This window comes from Coregonus clupeaformis, unplaced genomic scaffold (genome assembly GCF_020615455.1).
Source record: "Coregonus clupeaformis isolate EN_2021a unplaced genomic scaffold, ASM2061545v1 scaf0005, whole genome shotgun sequence".
NCBI classification, from domain to species: domain Eukaryota; kingdom Metazoa; phylum Chordata; class Actinopteri; order Salmoniformes; family Salmonidae; genus Coregonus; species Coregonus clupeaformis.
The window spans coordinates 1,614,840-1,634,900 of NW_025533460.1; the positions used below are offsets into that span (position 1 = coordinate 1,614,840).

Sequence of the window (20,061 nt, forward strand, 5' to 3'; positions counted from 1 at the left end):
TTGCACAGACAGTGCATGGAACATGATTGCAGCTGTGAGACATCTGCCTTTTGAACACCCTGCACCGCGCACAGTCTCCAAAGGTCCATCACAGTGTCCCTACAGAACAGCGGGTTCGATAACGCCCTAGCCAAATGCTGAAGAATTGTTGGGCATTTCAAACACAGCCCACCAAACGCTGCAGAGCTAGGACAACAGCAAGTTGCAAATAAGTAGTCACTCGCACAAGATGTCACAACAAGATGGAATTCCACCCAGGAATTGGTCAAGCATGTCCACAGAAACCAACAACCACTGAGAGATGCTCTGGCCCAACAGAAAATGAACATCACCATGCCAACCACAGCTGAACTGGAGGCACTACTGGAGCCCTGAAGGTAATGTTCTTATCACACTTTTAGTGTTATAATACGATTATGTGTGTGTGTGAGAGAGAGAATATGTGCCTATGTATAACAAGTCTCTCACAATTGACTTAAGTGATTTTGAATTATCTTTCACTGCAGGTACTTGACTGAACTTCTGGGAGGAGAGAAGTACATTTCCTGCTCAGTGGCGTTGCCTGCTTTGTGCCATCTCCTTCAGGTGATGGAGAGCTCTGATGATGACCCTGCCTACGTGGTAAGTTTCAAGCTGACATTCACAACAGACCTGGAGAAACGCAAGGAAAACACCAACCTCATATGGTTGAAGATCGCCACAGCACTCAACCCAAGGTTTAAGGACCTGAAGTGCCTTCCCAGAATTGAGAGGGGTGAGGTGTGGGCTTTGGTCAGCAACTTGCTGAAGGAAGAGAGGTCTGCACAGCAACCTGATAAAGCAACAGAGTCAGAGCCACCAAATAAAAAAGCTGCCCTCTGTTGAGTTCTTCTGAGTCTGATGAAGAATAGAAGTCCATTGAGAAATGTGTGGAGCGTTACAAAGCAGAGCCCAGCATCTACATGGAGGACTATCTATGACAGTGGTGGTCACAGCATGCAGGGGCACACACCAGGCTGGCCTGCATTGCACGAAGGTACAGTGCATTTGGAAAGTATTCAGACCCTTTCACTTTTTCTAAATGTTGTTACGTTACAGCCTTATTCTAAAATTGATTTTTATTTAAATAATCTCATCAATCTACACACAATACCCTATAATGACTGTAACGTAGACGCTGGGAGTCGAGAAGCAGGTGCAGGTGGTAAGTTTAATATAACAAAGAACATGGAAGGATACAACATAGGAGTAGAGTCTTGACATGAAACACAGAAACAATACTGCCTGGGGAAAGAACCTAAGGGAGTGCCAGGTAAATGGGAGGTAATGAGTGAGGTAATGGAGTCCAGGTGTGCCTCATGATGAAGCGCAGGTGAACGTAAATGATTGATGCCAGGTGTGCGTAATGATGGTTACCTTGATCGGTGGTTAGTAAACCGGCTTACACCAGAGGGGAGGAGCGGGAGTAGACGTGACAATGACAAAGCGAAAACAGGTTTTTAGAAATGTTTGCAAATGTATTAAAAATAAAAACAGTCAATAGGCTTGTTTGTCTTTGCAACTGGCTCAGTGAAAAGAAATAGGAGGACGACTGAAGTGTATGGTCATAGGTGTATGTTTTGTGGAATTAATGACATTGTTGGACAGGTTTATGCTCTTTGTTCTTTGTATCCATAGAGTGTGTTTGCGTATGTTTGTGTGCATGAATGGTTGTATAGTGGGAAAAGAGTTGTAGGCAGGTAACTCTTCCTCATCCTCTCCTCCTCTTCCTCTCTCTCCTCCATCCTCCAACTCCACCCGTAATTCTTCTCACTGCAGCTCCTTTCAGTTTCCACATTTCTCGTTGACAACTTCAAGAAAATGTATGAGGGAGTAGGCCAACTGGGAGCATTAGGAAGTTACAGGACTTTTGTATTGCTTAACTTGTTTATGGTGAATATGCCATTAAAAACATTCTGATATAGAATATTTTTTGTATTTCAGTCCCTACATGCCTATACAGTGCCTTGCAAAAGTATTCATCCCCCATGGCGTTTTTCCTATTTTGTTGCATTACAAATTGATTTTTATTTGGATTTCATGTAATGGACATACACAAAATAGTCCAAATTGGTGAAGTGAAATGAACAAATTTATAACGGAAAAGTGGTGCGTGCATATGTATTCACCCCCTTTGCTGCGAAGCCCCTAAATAAGATCTGGTGCAACCAATTACCTTCAGAAGTCACAAAATTAGTTAAATAAAGTCCACCTGTGTGTAATCTAAGTGTCACATGATCTGTCACATGATCTCAGTATATATACACCTGTTCTGAAAGGCCCCAGAGTCTGCAATACCACTAAGCAAGGAGCTCTCCAAACAGGTCAGGGACAAAGTTATGGAGAAGTACAGATCAGGGTTGGGTTATAAAACAAATATCCAAAACTTTGAACATCACACGGAGCACCATTAAATAAATTATTATTAATATAATTATTTAAAAATGGAAAGAATATGGCACCACAACAAACCTGCCAAGAGAGGGCCGCCCACCAAAACTCATGGACCAGGCAAGGAGGGCATTAATCAGAGAGGCAACAAAGAGACCAAAGATTACCCTGAAGGAGCTACAAAGCTCCACAGCGGAGATAGGAGTATCTGTCCATAGGACCACTTTAAGCCGTACACTCTACAGAGGTGGGCTTTACGGAAGAGTGGTCAGAAAAAAGCCATTGCTTAAAGAAAAAAATAAGCAAACACGTTTGGTGTTCGCCAAAAGGCATGTGGGAGACTCCCCAAACATATGGAAGAAGGTACTCTGGTCAGATGAGACTAATATTGAGCTTTTTGGCCATCAAAGAAAACGCTATGTCTGGCGCAAACCCAACACCTCTAGCACCTCAACACCCCCACAGTGAAGCATGGTGGTGGTAGCATCATGCTGTGGGGATGTTTTTCATCGGCAGGGACTGGGAAACTGGTCAGAATTGAAGGAATAGTGGATGGCGCTAAATACAGGGACATTCTTGAGGGAAACCTGTTTCAGTCTTCCAGAGATTTTAGACTGGGATGGAGGTTCACCTTCCAGCAGGACAATGACCCTAAGCATACTGCTAAAACAACACTCGAGTGGTTTAAGGGGAAACATTTAAATGTCTTGGAATGGCCTAGTCTAAGCCCATACCTCAATCCAATTGAGAATCTGTGGTATGACCTAAAGATTGCTGTACACCAGCAGAACCCCTCCAACTTGAAGGAGCTGGAGCAGTTTTGCCTTGAAGAATGGGCAAAAATCCCAGTGGGGCTAGATGTGCCAAGCTTATAGAGACATACCCCAAGAGACTTGCAGCTGTAATTGCTGCAAAAGGTGGCTCTACAAAGCATTGACTTTGGGGGGTGAATAGTTATGCACGCTCAAGTATTCAGTTTCTTTGTCTTATTTCTTGTTTGTTTCACCCAAAAAATATTTTGCATCTTCAAAGTGGTAGGTATGTTGTGTAAATCAAATGATACAAACCCCCCAAAAATCCATTTTAATTCCAGGTTGTAAGGCAACAAAATAGGAAAAATGCCAAGGGGGGTGAATACTTTCGCAAGCCACTGTACAAGTTTTGCTCAAAGCAGCCAAATAAAGTAATGTAGCTAACTTTATCATGGGCATTATTATTATTCATACCCCTTGTGTCTTACTTGCTGAAGCCCCAGTGCCTGACATTGTTAAAAAGTGAAAATGAATACAGATCAAACACAAATAGGTCATATTACATTCAAGCTCAAAGCAGCCAACTGAAGTAATGTAGTCAATGTAAGTTCAATCACAAAGGCTGGTTTGAGTGCATCTCCTAACAGTTTCATTCAGTAGTACAACACAATACACATTGCCTTTTATCATGGGCACAGTGGGAATTTATATCTGTGATGTTTAAATTAAGTCTTACCCCCAGAGTGAGAGTGAGAGTACATCACTTCCAGCAGATTGCCTTGCTGAGGGTGGCGTTGATCATGCACTGCTTCTCGTGGGGTGAGCCTGATGTTCCGCATGTCACGCCTCATGTCTAAAACAAAAAAATTCTATGCATCTACAAATTCAATGTTTTACACAATATGGTATCATATTTGATGAGTTACTGACCTGTCCGTCCACAGGCTTGATCTGCTGTAGTCTCGGATCACACTGGCACAGGATGTCCATGCACCGGATGGCCTGAGGGATGCACTCCTGTTGGACTGGAAAACAAAGAGACATTTGGTCAGTGTTGGGTATTTTTCAATGCCGTATCAACATCTTTATCTGGACAGAAAATGCATTGTTTATCATAACACAAACCCACATTGGACAATGTGACAAGTGGGTCCCTCAACACCCAATCCTCATGCCTCATTGTTTTTGCTTGTATCCCAGTCAACAGTCTGGTAAATACAGACTGGTAAATACAGGGCGATTTCTCTTTCCCACCGGAAAATGGCAGCTGCAGACCCAAGTGTTGTCACTGGGTTTCCGGTCCGCCCATCTGAAAGACAAAAAAAAAGGTACTTTTACTAGCTAGCTAAGTGTAGAACTAAAATAGTAACATCTATATTAAAATAACATAACCCACATACTTGACTATAGTAACGGTAAAATAGACTGGGCTTTGGTCTATCTGCACATCTAAAATCCTACTATGTGGATGGGACATTTCTGCTGGGATGGAGGAATTATCTGGAATGCTCAACTAGATGATCAAGACAGTCTAGGGTACTATTTGCCCAAAGAGGTGAAGTATTGCAATGAGCTATATGACTGTACTTCTGATTCTAATTCTCAAGAGGAAAGTTAAAACCCTCAGCCGTGAGTTCACTGAGGAGGACCAGCAGTGATAGGGGGATCGTCTGAAAGGGACTGACCTACAGGGATGGAACATAAGCATTTTGGGCACTGGCCAGCAGACCACGATTTCTACTAGCCAGGGTAACATTCAGGTCCTAAATCTGTGGCATGCGATGTTTGTAAAGGCAACATTTCACTGCTGTGTCAGGCTAGTTAGGCACATTGTCTACTAGCCCAGTCTGAAAAGTACTAGCCTCAGGCTAGCTTAATTTCCATCCCTGCTGACATGTATAGCTAACTAACTTCACAGATAATTTGATGTACAACAGATGCACTTGTGGAACAAAACCGTTTGTGTTTTGTATGGGAAAACATTGAGCCCACAAGTCCTATGTGATCTAGCTAGTCAGCTAGTTAACGTTAGCTCACCATTTGTGTAGTCACACATTTTCCATGTGTTGACATGCTAGCTAATGTTAGCTCACCAGGGAAGGGATATTTAGCTAATGTTTAGCTTGCTAGTTACGTTAGTTAATCATTTGTCTAGTCAGACATTTCCCCAGACCCCACGGATGGTGACATGCTAGCTAGTCCACCAGGGAAGGGACATTTAACGTTAGCGCTAATCACTAATGTTAGACACATTTGCTAGCATGTCACCTGCTGTCAGGAAGGTTCGACTCCACATGGTGAAATACACTGCTACGTTAGCTAGCTGACGTTAGATAATGTAGCCAAATAGCCAACCAAGGTGCCTAACTAGCTAGCCCACCAGGCAATATTTAGCTAGCTATATCCCTGCCCTGGCTGGAGGGCTAACGTTAGCTAGCATGTCACCACGTGAAAAAGTAGGACTACACAAACCGTGAGCTAACAGACTGGCTAGCTCACTAAGGCTCACAAAGGACTTGTCAATAATAAAGGTCACAACATTCATTATGCTAGCCTATACTGGTTTTCTTGTAAGGAAGGTAAAGTGCGTTGTACACGTAATTACAGTCGGTAGTTATCTACCTAATTTTCAAAAGCATCTAGGTAACCACAGATCTTTGACCTAACCAAAATAGCTTGTTACCTCTCTTACAGAGGTCAGAAACAATCAAATGCACGTGTGCTTATCGGAGTAGTGGTTACAATCCGGTACATTGCACAGAACCATCCTTGCTTCTGATTGACGGAGAGACCTAAGTTTGGCTAGTTAGCTACAAAGGCCAGGGTAATTCAAAAAATTATAGTAATAAACAAATGCTACGGTAGCTAGCTAGGTAATACAAAAATAAGCTAAACAAAAATACACACGAGAAATACACAATATCAATTATTTACACAAGAAACTACAAATATCTACTTGCTAGGTTACTTGCTACTTGTCGATGACTTTGCATTGAAACATGTGGAGGTTTTTCCCACCCTGCCTTGAGTGATTATGTCAAAGCTTGCGTCAGGATGTGTAGTTCTGTATGTGTCACGGATTGTGCCGAGGCTGCCCCTCCTCCTTGCTCGGGCAGGCTTCGGTGTTCGTCGTCACCGGAATACTAGCTGCTGCCGATCTATGTTCTATTTTTCTATGTTGCACCTGTTGTCTATTGTTACACACCTGTTGCCCATTATTGTAATCACGCCTTCCCTATTTAACCCAGTGGCTCCCAATGTGTTTTGTGCGTGGTTGTTTTTCATTTCGTGTGTCGTTGGTGAGCGGGTTAGTTCCTCCCTGTGTGGAGGTATTTCTGTGTTGTATTCTTTACTTTTCAGTAAAGTACGTTTCTTCGAGTTCTGTGTCCTGCGCCTGACTTCGATCCACCGCATTACACTGACACTTGTGACAGAACCACGCACCATTTATGGAGTCAGCAGGTACAGCCAGTCAGTCCGAATCGATGGAGGAACGATTTCAACGACAGGAGAGTATCATCCAGGCTCTCGGCACCGCCATGGAGAGGGTGATGAATACTATGGACCGTTGGGAGAGAGGTGGCCTTCCTACACCTCCTCCAACCACTCTACCACCCATACCACAGTCCACCCCTTCGCCACCTGGACCCAGTGGGATTCGACTCTCGCTCCCGAGGGCATATGACGGTACACCAGCCGGGTGTCAGGGTTTCCTTCTCCAGGTAGAGCTCTACCTGGCAACCATTCACCCGGCGCTCTCGGGATACGAGAGCGTGTCCGCCCTCATCTCCTGTCTGTCGGGGAAGGCGCTCGAGTGGGCCAACGCCGAGTGGCGAGGAATTGACGCTGCATCGGTCCGCTACGAGGATTTCACCCGCCGCTTCCGGGCGGTATTCGATCATCCACCAGAGGGGAGAGCGGCGGGCGAGCATCTGTTCCACCTACGACAGGAGAGGAGGAGCGTCCAGGATTTTGCGCTGGAGTTCAGGACGTTGGCAGCCAACGCCGGATGGAATGAGAGGGCCCTGATCGACCACTATCGGTGCAGCCTAAGGGAGGACGTTTGGCGGGAACTGGCCTGCAGGGATACCAATCTCAACCTGGACCAACTGGTGGAGATGTCCATCAGGCTGGATAACCTGTTGGAGACCCGCGGACGTTCTGATCAGGGCCCATTCATTCCATCCCCCAGCACCTCCAACTCTACCCCCATGGAGCTCGGCGGTGCTGCACTTAGGGAGACCAGGAGAGGGGCCGTCCCCTGCACCAACTGTGGCCGCAGAGGACACACTGCGGGTCGGTGCTGGGGAGGGTCCCCAGGGAGTCGAGGCAGTAAGCAGAGCACTGGTCGACCATCTCAGGTGAGTAGGCACCCGACTCACCCAGAGCTCCCTGTTGGTCAGTTGTGTATAGAGGTTGTGTTTCCGGAGCTTTCTCCTCATTCCCAGCATAAGGCGCTAGTAGATTCAGGCGCAGCTGGGAATTTTATTGATCGTGAATATTCTCATAGGTTAGGGATTCCTACTGTTCGTGTTGATGTGCCCTTCCCTGTCCACGCATTAGATAGTCGCCCGCTAGGGTCAGGTCTAATCAGGGAGGTTACCGCACCACTCTTAATGAGGACGCAGGTGGGTCATGAGGAGATGATTAGTCTCTATCTGATTGATTCTCCTGCGTATCCTGTGGTGTTGGGACTTCCCTGGTTAACCACTCATGATCCCACTATTTCCTGGCAACAGAGGGCTCTCAAGGGATGGTCCAGTCAGTGCTCAGGGAGGTGTGTAGGGGTTTCCTTGGGGGCTACTACGGTGGAGAGTCCAAACCAGGTCTCCACAGTGCACATTCCTTCTGAGTATGCCGATTTGGCTCTCGCCTTCAGTAAGAAGAGGGCGACTAAATTACCACCCCATCGTCCAGGGGGATTTTGCGATAAATCTCCAGGTAGGCGCTGCACTTCCCCGGAGTCACGTGTATCCTCTGTCACAGGCGGAGAAGGTGGATATGGAAACATATGTCTCAGAATCTCTGAGACAGGGATACAATCGGCCTTCCACTTCACCTGTTTCCTCAAGTTTCTTTTTTGTGAAGAAGAAGGATGGTGGGTTACGCCCTGCATTGATTACCGTGGGCTTAATCAGATCACTGTCAAGTACAGCTATCCCTTACCTCTGATAGCATGTATGACGGAATCACTGCACGGGGCGCGCTTCTTCACGAAATTGGATCTCAGGAGCGCGTACAATCTGGTGCGTATTCGGGAGGGAGATGAGTGGAAGATGGCTTTCAGCACTACCTCAGGACACTATGAGTACCTCGTCATGCCATACGGGTCGATGAATGCTCCATCAGTCTTCCAAGCCTTTGTCGATGAGATTTTCAGGGATCTGCACGGACAGGGTGTAGTGGTGTATATTGATGACATTCTCATATACTCCGCTACACGGGCTGAGCATGTGTCCCTGGTGCGGAAAGTATTTGGACGACTGTTGAAGCATGACCTGTATGCCAAGGCGGAGAAATGCCTGTTCTTTCAGGAGTCCATCTCCTTCCTAGGGTACCACATGTCCGCGTCTGGGGTGAAGATGGAGAGTGACCGCATTTCGGCCGTGCGTAATTGGCCGACTCCAACCACGGTGAAGGAGGTGCAGCAATTTTTGGGATTTGCCAATTACTACCGGGGCTTTGGTCATATAGCGGCTCCCATTACCTCGTTGCTGAAGGGGGGACCGGTGCGTCTGCGGTGGTCAGCTGAGGCGGACAGGGCCTTCAATCATCTGAAGAACCTGTTTACCTCGGCTCCAGTGCTGGCTCATCCGGATCCCTCCTTGGCCTTCACGGTTGAGGTGGACGCGTCGGAGGCTGGGATAGGTGCTGTACTTTCCCAGCGCTCAGGCACACCACCCAAGCTCCGCCCCTGTGCGTTCTTTTCTAAGAAGCTCAGTCCGGCGGAGCGCAACTATGATGTGGGGGACCGGGAGCTGTTGGCCGTGGTCCAAGCCCTGAAAGTGTGGAGACATTGGCTTGAGGGGGCTAACCACCCTTTTCTCATTTTGACTGACCACCGCAATCTGGAGTACATCCGGGCGGCGAAGAGATTAAACCCTCGCCAGGCAAGGTGGTCAATGTTTCTCACCCGTTTTTGTTTCACCCTTTCGTACAGGCCAGGTTCCCAGAACGCTAAGGCAGATGCTCTGTCCCGACTGTATGACACGGAGGAGAGTTCCGTGGAGCCCACTCCCATACTTCCGGCGTCGTGTCTGGTGGCATCGGTGGTGTGGGAGGTGGACGCGGAGTGGGCGTTGCGTAACGAACCCACTCCTCCCCAGTGTCCAGAGGGTCGTGTGTACGTCCCGCTGGAGGTCCGCGATTGTTTGATCTATTGGGCTCACACGTCACCCTCCTCTGGTCATCCTGGTATCGGTCGGACAGTGCATTGTCTTAGTGGTGGCCCACCTTAGCTATGGACGTGAGGGTTTATGTTTCCTCCTGCTCGGTGTGCGCCCAGTGTAAGGCTCCTAGACACCTGCCCAGAGGGAAATTGCAACCCCTACCCGTTCCACAACGACCGTGGTCCCACCTATCGGTGGATTTCGTGACGGATCTTCCCCCCTCACAAGGGAATACCACGATCCTGGTCATTGTGGATCGGTTTTCTAAGTCCTGCTGCCTCATTCCTCTGCCCGGTCTACCTACGGCTCTACAGACTGCTGAGGCCCTATTTACTCACGTCTTCCGGCACTATGGGATACCTGAGGATATAGTGTCTCATCGGGGTTCCCAGTTCGAGGCCGGTGTCGACGCACGGCTGGAGCCGCGCGTCGGGGGGGGTACTGTCACGGATTCTGCCGGGGGGTACTGTCACGGATTCTGCCGAGGCTGCCCCTCCTCCTTGCTCGGGCAGGCTTCGGCGTTCTTCGTCACCGGAATACTAGCTGCTGCCGATCTATGTTCTATGTTTCTATGTTGCACCTGTTGTCTATTGTTACACACCTGTTGCCCATTATTGTAATCACGCCTTCCCTATTTAACCCAGTGGCTCCCAATGTGTTTTGTGCGTGGTTGTTTTTCGTTTCGTGTGTCGTTGGTGAGCGGGTTAGTTCCTCCCTGTGTGGAGCTATTTCTGTGTTGTATTCTTTACTTTTCAGTAAAGTATGTTTCTTCGAGTTCTGTGTCCTGCGCCTGACTTCGATCCACCGCATTACACTGACACTCGTGACAGTATGATAGCAACATTAACGGCTAATTAGCATTTCATTTTTAGGGGGTACAATTACAGGCGAATAGATTGATAAAAGTTACCTTGTCCGAGGGAGATTTGCACGGTTATCAAAATGTCACACCAGGGTAAGCCTACACGAAACACAGACCTTATATGAAGTAGTTCTAAAATCCCCTACGGAAAAATGAATGGTGGAAAAACGATTGGAACCATTTCCGAGTTTTACCGCTAGGTTTTATGGGTATTATGACTCATACTGTGGTACTCAATAGTCAGTGACAAATATCCTAGCTATGCAGGGCTGGGCTCGCTTAAAACCATTGATGGGAGACCAAAAGGTAGCTGTAGATCGATCAATTCTCCAGTAGGAGGTGCTGCCCCGCCTATTGTTTTTTTTTCTTCTGATAGTGGACATAACATTGAAAATCTGACGTTGTTTTAAAGGTACAAATTCAACATATTTTATACAAGGTTTGTCTATGTTGAAATTTGGTTACCATGATGACATTATCCTGTGGTTGAAATTTCACCCTCAAAACAACAATCCGTACAGGAGCCCTGAGTTAATTCACTCACACATGCATATACACCATATTCATAACACCTCAGCCAAGTTGTTCTGCTACGAAGAGTACAAGCAAACACATCAAACATGCATGCTGATAATTTTTTGCTATCCTGCAAGTGCACGTACACACACACGTGCACACCCACACACACACGTACGCACACGCACACTGTACAGACAGAGTGGTGGTATGTCAGACTGCACCAGCTTGCGGCTCTGTCAGCGTTGCTGATGGATGCTCTCTTACTGCTTCCCCTGGATTATCAGAGGAGTTCAACAGGAGGGGAAGGTGATCCATCAGAGAGAGAGGAGAGAGAGGGAGTGTATGAGAGAGAGATGTGTGAGAGGGAGATAGAGATGGAGAGATGAGGAAGAAAGAGAAAAAGGGGAAAGCGGGTGGAAAGGGGAAAAGAAAGGATGGAGAGAAAAAGAGAAAGCAAAAGAGGAGCGAGAGGGAGAGAAAGAATGGAAGAGAGAGGAGCAGGCAGGGTAGGGAAGCGAGAGATGAAAAGAGAAAGATATGCTAAAGGCTAAACAGAGATGGAGGTTCAGCTTTGTATGCACCCTGAGGAGAGGAAAAAGAGGGATGAAGAGGTGAAGGAATGGAACAGCTGTGCACAGAGACAGGGAAGGAAGACACAGACATGCACACACACGCACGCAAATATGTACTCCCAAAGTAATCACACACACACACTCCGTGGGTATTCACAGCCCGGTGCGGGCAGCGGAAGACACTCAAAGATGAAACAGAGGCTTGGTGGTGTAGGAGTTGAGTGGTGTGACAGACAGGGTAATCCAGGAGCACAGCCTAATCATCATCAGATAGAGCATGTGGTTCACATCCTGTGTTCACTGCACCAGGCACCACGCAGGATCTGCATTCGTTTAGTCTGCCTGGCCTGGAGATCAAATCAGACCTCACTGATGCTCTTACTGTACATTTATTCATTTAGCTGTTGCTCTTATCTATAGTCAGTGCACATAAATGATAGTATAATAGCATATACTGGCTTAATGCATATGATAGCTTAGGTAGAAAGGGAAATATTTTTGAAAAAAGCTTAGATATCACTCTGAAAGCTCAGGGGAAAACCTAGTTCCTGTTACCCAGGTCTTGACTTTAAAAGAAATACACAGGGAAATCAACAATAAAGTATTATAGTACTTCAATCAGATTACTCATTACCACATACCAGTAACATATTAACCTTATTTTCAAAACCTTACATTACAATACAGATAGTAAAATTATTGGTTTACCACTGACCATAATAAGACAATCGATATTAGAAAACAGATAATGGATTTTAGTCCTGATGAACATTTTCTTCCTGATTTGACAGAAGCCTCTAGCTCACCTCAGCCAGGGCAGTAGAGCTGATGACTTTGTAAAGGACTCATTAGGCAGTGCTGAATGGAAACAAGAGGCTTGGCATTTGGAAGAACAGTATCGACTGGAGTGCAGAGAGAGGGAGAGTTGTCTGGGGTAGTGTGTGGGGGGAGAGAGTTGGGGTCATGGCATGGTCACCGGGAGGCAGAACGGATGATGACCCTCTCACTGCCCTGATCCAATCTCTAGCCATAGAGCATATAGAGCTCACAGTTGGGGGGAGTGTGTGTGCGTGTGGTTGAACATGCGTGTGGTTGAGCATGCATGTGTGGTTGAGCACCACTTTGCACTTGTTAGATGACTTGGAATGAGGCATACCTGTATGTGTGTGTATATATATATATATATATGTGTGTGTGTGTGTGTGTGTATCCATTCTACGAATGTGTATGTGTGGTTGCTTTGGGTCATTGTACATTTCGGTGTACACCAATCCCAGCCGGGCCCAGGGAGCCCTGCTAAAGCCATTGGCTGTGTTCTGATGGATGGAGAGGCTCCTGTGGATGTCTGCCTGTACCTCCCTAATATGTTTAGAGGCTGTGACCGAGGATCGGGGGGCGACGACGACACAGGAGGGAATGATAGGGAGGACTGAAGGGCATCAAGTTAATGTGAAAGAGAGAGAGAGGAAGAGACAGAGAGCCAGAGAGAATATTATGTGAGAACATGACATTTTCTATGACACTTGCATGTGTTGCAATAACATCATACCACTTAACAATTAGCCCTTGTAGGTAATAATGAGATATCAGCAGGCCACTAGAGGGCACTCTGTGATTCATTTTCTATGGAGGCTCCAGTATACAATCCTCTTCTCTCTGCTTCCTAAAAATGTCCATAATGTTTGTTTTTACAGCAGCTATTAGTGATCAAGAACTGACTAAATACCACTCCTACTATTGCTACTAATGATAATGAAACAATGATATTATTGTTAATAGTATGAATATTATTCTTAATGCCAATATTGTCAACAGTGATAACAATGATAATTTGATTGTTATTTTTATGATGAGCATTTAGTTATTGTCAAAAAATAGTGTATTCTAATTTACAAATCCATGGTAACACTGTGTATGTCTAAATATTAGGACACTGCACAAACAGACTTGCAGCCATGACCTCAACTGTTTGACCCCTTAGTAAGATTAGGGGTCAACGGGGAACTCATTTGACCCTACTGTATCCAAGTCACTCCTGGATAAGATCCAGCTAGAAACCCTGACAGAGACTGTATGGCATTACTCCATTCATATCTTAGAGAGGATGATTATACCTTACTAAGATACTAAGGCCGGGATTCAATCTGATCGCGGGTTATAGGCATTACGGCTTTTAAAGGCAATGTTCCCGCATTTGCGGAGATCCCATTCATGGTTAACACTGCATATGTTGGCTCAATCGGAAATTGCCTTTAAAATCCCCAATGCCTATAACCTGCGATTGGATTGAATCCCACCCTAAGATAGTGTGATTGTACAAAACCTTATTTGTGTGTTAATATTGTGTGTTTTCTTTATTGTGTGTACAGGCCTATCCAAGGCACGCAGGTCAGATGAGAGGTAAGCTCTTTCGAATTAGTTTTTCATTTGACACGTCAATGTCAGACAACTAACTACCTGTAACCTTGACCACCAAATACCAGAAACCAAGACATGTCACGGTTTGTGTTTACAAAAACTGAATATGCTGGTACTTCATGGCAATTGAGAATATAACATTAACCAGGTTTGTGGCACCAGGCACACAAACATGCATGCACCCACACACACCCACCAGGCGCACACACACAGACACACACACACCCTGAGCATGATGGGGGAAATTACAGGGGGATGTGTAAATACCATCTGTCAAGTGAACTCATCTATCAGTGTACCGCTCATACATGAATAGATATGCAAACACACTTACAATACACACACACGCGCGCACACACGTACACAGTGTGTACAGAGGCAGGCAGGACAGGTAGAGTGAACAACACACAGCTCAAACACGTGTCGTGTCTAGCACCATTGTGAGACATTGCACAAAGACAAATGCACGCAGAATGCACACAGACATGCAGGCAAACTCATTTCGCAAACAGGAACAAGTTCCACACACACTCCCTCAATCCTCACTCATCTTCAACAAGAAGACGCCAAACACACACTCATAGAGATACATGCACACTCCACACACGGGTGAAATGATCCATGGTGAAATGTATGAAGTGTCTGTACTTGATATCCTTTGTTAAACCCACATATCCATCAAAAAATAAAGAATAAGCATCCCCCACCCCGAAGAATAATAAAAAACAAAGAAACCTCCTTTTTCATGGCAAAACAAGCAGAAACCCTTCCGCTGTCAATACTATCTTTTTCCCCCTGTATGATAATTAGATTCTGTTCAGTCCCCTTTCGCCCCATCTGTGTGGCACATCCTCCTCTTTCTCTTTCCCTCACTTGCACCCTCTTTTTCTCTATCCCCTACTCATCGCTCACTGTCACCCATATGCTCCCAGCCGTCCGACCTATGACCTCACTCAGGTTCAGCTACAGTTCAGGCGTGGGAGGGGTGTGTGAGTGTGTGTGTGTTGTTGGGGACTGTAGGCTCTCTGCCTGCACTGCAGATACAGGGCTGCTGCTGCCATGGCAACAGCACTAGATTGGCTGCACAGAGGAGCTGGAGTCCCGGTCTCAAATGTAACACCCCTGTCATCTCTCCCACTCCATCCTTTACTGCATTCTCTCCCTCCCTCTCTTTCTATTTGTAAATTTCCCCCATTTCCTACTCTTCCTCCAGGTGTATCTCTCTCTCTCTCTTTATCTTTCATCAATAAAGTGCTGTAGAAACATTTATCAAATTTCACCTAGGATTGCCACGGACAGTCAAGAAGGCCATTGAAATGGTTAGGGGATATTGTAGACAAATATTGAATAAAGTGGAAGGTCGGCTTGTGCAATATAGCCGTGCTACGAACCTTTGAAGGAAGCTTTTAATGCAAACAGTAATTACATAAATGTCGCTAATTAAAAATAAACTGTAGCAGCGTGTTAAACCTTTGACCTGAAGTCTCAGAGGACAGGAGATAACACTGACACACGTCAGTGATAACCAATTACCCATTAGTAACATCGAAAATGAAGATCGGTGGTAGCGTTCATCTGATATGAGGGTCAAAGCTTTGCTAATTCTACTTTCTCCATGTTCGAGGTCATGCAAAGGACAGAGAGAGAGAGAGAGAGAGAGAGAGAGAGAGAGAGAGAGAGAGAGAGAGAGAGAGAGAGAGAGAGAGAGAGAGAGAGAGAGAGAGAGAGAGAGAATGGCTCTAAGTAAACAGACTACCTTATTCACTATAGCCACTCCTTTAAGCTTTTGTGTATGTAATGTTACCCATTTAAGTGTGTGTGTGCGTGCAGGGTTGGGTAGGTTACTTTCTAAATGTAATCTGTTACAGTTACTAGTTACCTGTCCAAAATTGTAATCAGTAACGTAACTTTAGGATTACCCAAACTCAGTTACGTAATACTTTCAGTTACTTTTGGATTACTTTTCCCTTAAGATGCATTAGAAAAAGACAAAAAGGATCCATCAAATGCATTTGGTGTGTCATCATAGTTGTCTCTGACTTGTGGTCAGGCTCGATCAGGTGGAAGAAACTTAAACTTGCACCTTTTTTCAATGCTGAATTGAATGTCATTGAGAAAACAGAAAGGTGTCATAATGTATTTTTTCCCAAAACATATTTGATGAATTTAAAAGTAATCCAAGAAGTAATCATCTAGTTTTTCTAAAGTATCTGTAATCTGATTACAATATTTTTGCTGGTAAAGTAACTGATTACAGGTAGTACCGTTTTTAGTAATCAGATTACATGTAAGAGATTACATGTAGGCTAATCAGTTACTCCCCAACCCTGTGCACGTGCATGGATTGTGCGTATATGTGTTTCCTTTTGTCATATCCCTCGCGGTGCAGATCAGAAGACACTATCACAGAGACGGAAAGCCATTGAGCTTTGACCCAGAATAAAATAGGCATACTTCTGTGTTCCCGTAGAAACATGCCATTTGGTGCTAGTGCAGTCGACGATAGGTGGAGCTGTTTACATAAAACAGAAACCATCACCTTCGTTGGTAGCACTGAGCTACTGTATAATAAGAACGGTTGGTCGCCTATCTGCGTGGAACTACTATTCCCAGAATGCAATTGCTTGTCTTTGTTCCCGGAAAACCTCCGCTCAGGATGAACACACATGAACTCCAAAGGTACAGTGCAACTACAGCGACAAAGGTGCTTTTTTAAGGACATTAATGCAGCCGTTCTGTTATAAGGGGACCTGTGCAATATATTATGCCTACTTTAAAATAACTCGTACATTTGATGTGGCACTGCAATTTAATAGCCGCTAACGTTGAGGGCTAACCGAGTTAGCATTCCTATTGATAATCTAAGTACCGGCATTGCTTTATTTATTTGTCCGCAGGGTTGGAGAGGGAGATGCGGAGAAACACGAACCGGATGAGAACAACGTTTGTTCACTCACTCTGGGTCCGGGGTCGATGTTGGACGGTTCCACGGTAGCCTCCCGTTTTCTGCACGTGGAGTTGGAGCTGAACGTTCACCTTCGCCGGCTGTCGTTCAATGAGCCTGTGCACTACATCTACAACCCGCTGGAGTATGCCTGGGAACCGCACCGCTGCTTCGTTGAGACGTACTGTCGTGGCGGACAGAGTATTCTCTTTCTGGGGATGAACCCGGGACCCTTCGGCATGGCTCAGACCGGGGTAAGGATGTGCAGGCAGGCCAAAGAGAGAGAGAGCAACAACTCCCACTTGTTAGCTACATTGTTAGCCTACTTCCATTCAAGGCACCTCTTTCCCAGGTCGTTGCTGGCAAAAGGTAAATGGTAGCCTCCTAGAACTTTTGGTTGATAGAGAATAATATAAACTTTTATCATGTGTGAATACTGGTAATTACCACTTTCTCATCTTCACCATTGCAGAATGGAAATGTCTGGAATAAGGGGTACACATGAAGAATAAGTCAACAATATTGTCCACTCAGTTTGAATCTGATCAAAGTCAGGGTAAAATAGAGTAGTATTATTATCCACCTAATCATCAGTCCTCCTCTGCTCTCAGGTCCCCTTTGGTGAGGTGAACTATGTCCGTGATTGGCTGAAAATCACTGGGGAGGTGGGACATCCCCCTTCGGAGCACCCAAAGCGACTAATCAAAGGCCTAGACTGCATTCAGAGTGAAGTGAGTGGCGCCCGTTTCTGGGGCTTCTTCCGCAAGCTGTGTGGTGAGCCAGCTGTGTTCTTCCGCCATTTCTTTGTACACAACCTGTGCCCACTTATGTTCATGGGTACCACCGGCAAGAACCTGACACCCCCCGAGCTGGTCATTGGGGAACGTGAGGCTCTCCTGGCTCTCTGTGACATGGCACTGTGCCAGGCTGTGGCTGCCCTGGGCGTCACCATGGTGATTGGGGTTGGCAGAGTGGCAGAGCAGCGAGCACGGCGAGCCCTCTCTGCAGCGGGCATGGAGGTACGGGTGGAGGGCATCATGCACCCATCCCCCAGGAACCCGTTGGCCAATAAGGGCTGGGAGGCGGTAGCCAAGGCCAAGCTGGAGGAACTGGGTGTCCTATCGCTGCTGACCATGTGACCTCTAGCCAATCAGCCTCCATGAACAAATACTGTATTTGCTGTATGCTGGCCTGGGGGTATAAGTTGCCCACTGGCACAGATCTAGGGTCAGCTTACCCTTCCCAAATCCTAACCTTCATCTTTATGGGGAATAACACATCACCCAGGCCCTCTCACACAGCATTCCCTGTAGAGCAGCAGCCCCCCCAGAGCTCTCATGTGTATAGGCCATGCAGAGACACAATGCATCACAATGACTCTCCCCAGATGCTGTTATATCCATTACAGAGAAGATACATTATGTCTGTATGTACTTTACTGTGGTGTGTACTGCCTCACAGCATGTAGACAGCTACTCATCTCTGACATCTGATCTTTGTGAGGACATTCTGTAGCATATTACCTGGAAGTAGTTAAATCCAGAGACTGTAATGAAGATATTTTACGTTTTTAAAATGGTATCAAATTGGTATATCGTTTACAATTATAAGATGAAAGATTTTCAGGATTACAGTAGATACTGTATACAGGTTTAGGAGGAGCTTGCCTTAGGGCTTTTAACTGCACTGTTGCTATCAGGCTCTGATGATGTAACTGACCAGTTAGTCTAGAATAGGTTTTAGTTAGAGTTAATTTCACCATCACTGTTAAATGTTAGACTGTGTTATTTTTCTTGTTTACAAATTACATGTCATGTTGCAGTAGTTTTTTTTTTTTTTCTGTCCTTCCTACGGTGTGTCAGATCTGGCTAAGAAATACCTCACTACATATTCCAGGTAAACATAGTTTGTCAGTCACACCTTCTTAATTCGTTTTCTATTCACTGACCCAGTCTCGACCTGCAGAGCTTGTTACCAATAATGATGCTCAGTTATTCAGAGGCATGTTGCCTTCATGATGTAAAGCTAATGACATCCTACTCTCAATTTGAACCAGGGTCCTGCTTGTGGTCATTATGGTAGTCCTTCTTGTTTCCGACTTGGTCTCGGCAGTGGTTTGCAAATGTGGAGTGAATGTAGGCTTGTTTCTTTCTTTTTTGGCCCATTGTAACAACATTGCAATAGCATTGTTTCTCCTTTGGTCAATTTAGTAAACGTTCAAGCCAACCATTGTCCTTGGCTGATGCTTTATGTATGGGGATGCCCTGTCCTTGCCTGTTACATCTTGGCAGGACTTCACTTGTTGGCAAAATTCTGACCTTCAAGGTCCTATATCCACATTAGTGCATAGCTATGTATAAAGCACTCTCTAAAATGTTTGTACTGGGACGACGCCCCAATAGGTCATGCATAATTAGAAGAAGCCATTGATGACATACAAGGCACTCATGGTCTTGCACCATGTTGTTATACTACTCAGCTCTGCAGGAGGTTAACTAAAGTGTTATCCTTGCAGGTTTCTCTCCAATGATTGAATTTACTTTATTTTGGGTAACAGATATATACAGCAAAATGTACAATGTGGACCCAGATGATATCACTTGAAAGCATTAATTAAAACACTTGTTTCCAAAGTGGTCCTTGATAGTAAAAACAATAACACACCATTCTGTACACCTCAGACAAAATGCCACAGGTCAGGTGATCAAGCTTTCTGTGTGCCACTCCATGTGTGAGCCTAAATCAGGTGGTCCCTTAATAAGAATGATCGTTTTAAATATGCATGGTATTAATCTTATGCTGTGGCGTTGTAATGTACTTTAATGTGTTCCTGATGTTAGTGTTTAAAAATATATATATTTATGTCTTGTCTTTGTTTTCTTTATTGCCATGACTTTGCTCTGGCATTATTAGTATGTTTTTGTACATGAACTCATTTCCACTATGTTGCATTTCGTAAGGCAATGAATGGACTTTATACATTTTACATTTTAGTCATTTAGCAGACGCTCTTATCCAGAGCAACTTACAGTTAGAGTGCATACATTTTTACATGTTATACTTCATTCTCATTATTATACTAAATCAGCCAGTTATTTGTATTATACACTATGGTTTAGTGGAACATTACACAGAAGTGCAGTGTAACATGTTAATACAATGTTGTAACTCGAGTAATTACAGTGTTCATTGCACT

At 45.3% G+C, this 20,061-nt stretch overlaps 1 protein-coding gene and 1 long non-coding RNA gene across 3 annotated transcripts; one reads left to right on the top strand and one right to left on the bottom strand.

The window, feature by feature from the left end:
- Positions 1–1,189: 1,189 nt before the first annotated feature.
- LOC121577541 lies at positions 1,190–16,964 on the bottom strand. The gene is made up of 5 exons (XR_006002647.1): positions 16,879–16,964; positions 4,291–4,470; positions 4,092–4,186; positions 3,898–4,014; positions 1,190–1,829 (listed from the first exon to the last, which is right to left on the bottom strand). It is a non-coding gene; the product is annotated as an uncharacterized LOC121577541 (long non-coding RNA).
- On the top strand, positions 16,537–19,734 carry smug1 (single-strand-selective monofunctional uracil-DNA glycosylase 1). Of its 2 annotated transcripts, none has more exons than XM_041891244.2 (3): positions 16,537–16,600; positions 16,819–17,119; positions 17,477–19,734. In XM_041891244.2, the coding sequence occupies exons 1-3, from the start codon at positions 16,578–16,580 to the stop codon at positions 18,002–18,004; spliced, it is 852 nt and encodes a 283-aa protein (XP_041747178.1). In that variant the 5' UTR covers positions 16,537–16,577; the 3' UTR covers positions 18,005–19,734. The 2 variants fall into 2 exon arrangements, with proteins under 2 accessions (XP_041747178.1, XP_041747177.1); XM_041891243.2 differs by having other exon boundaries at positions 16,541–16,625.
- The last annotated feature ends 327 nt before the right edge of the window (positions 19,735–20,061 follow it).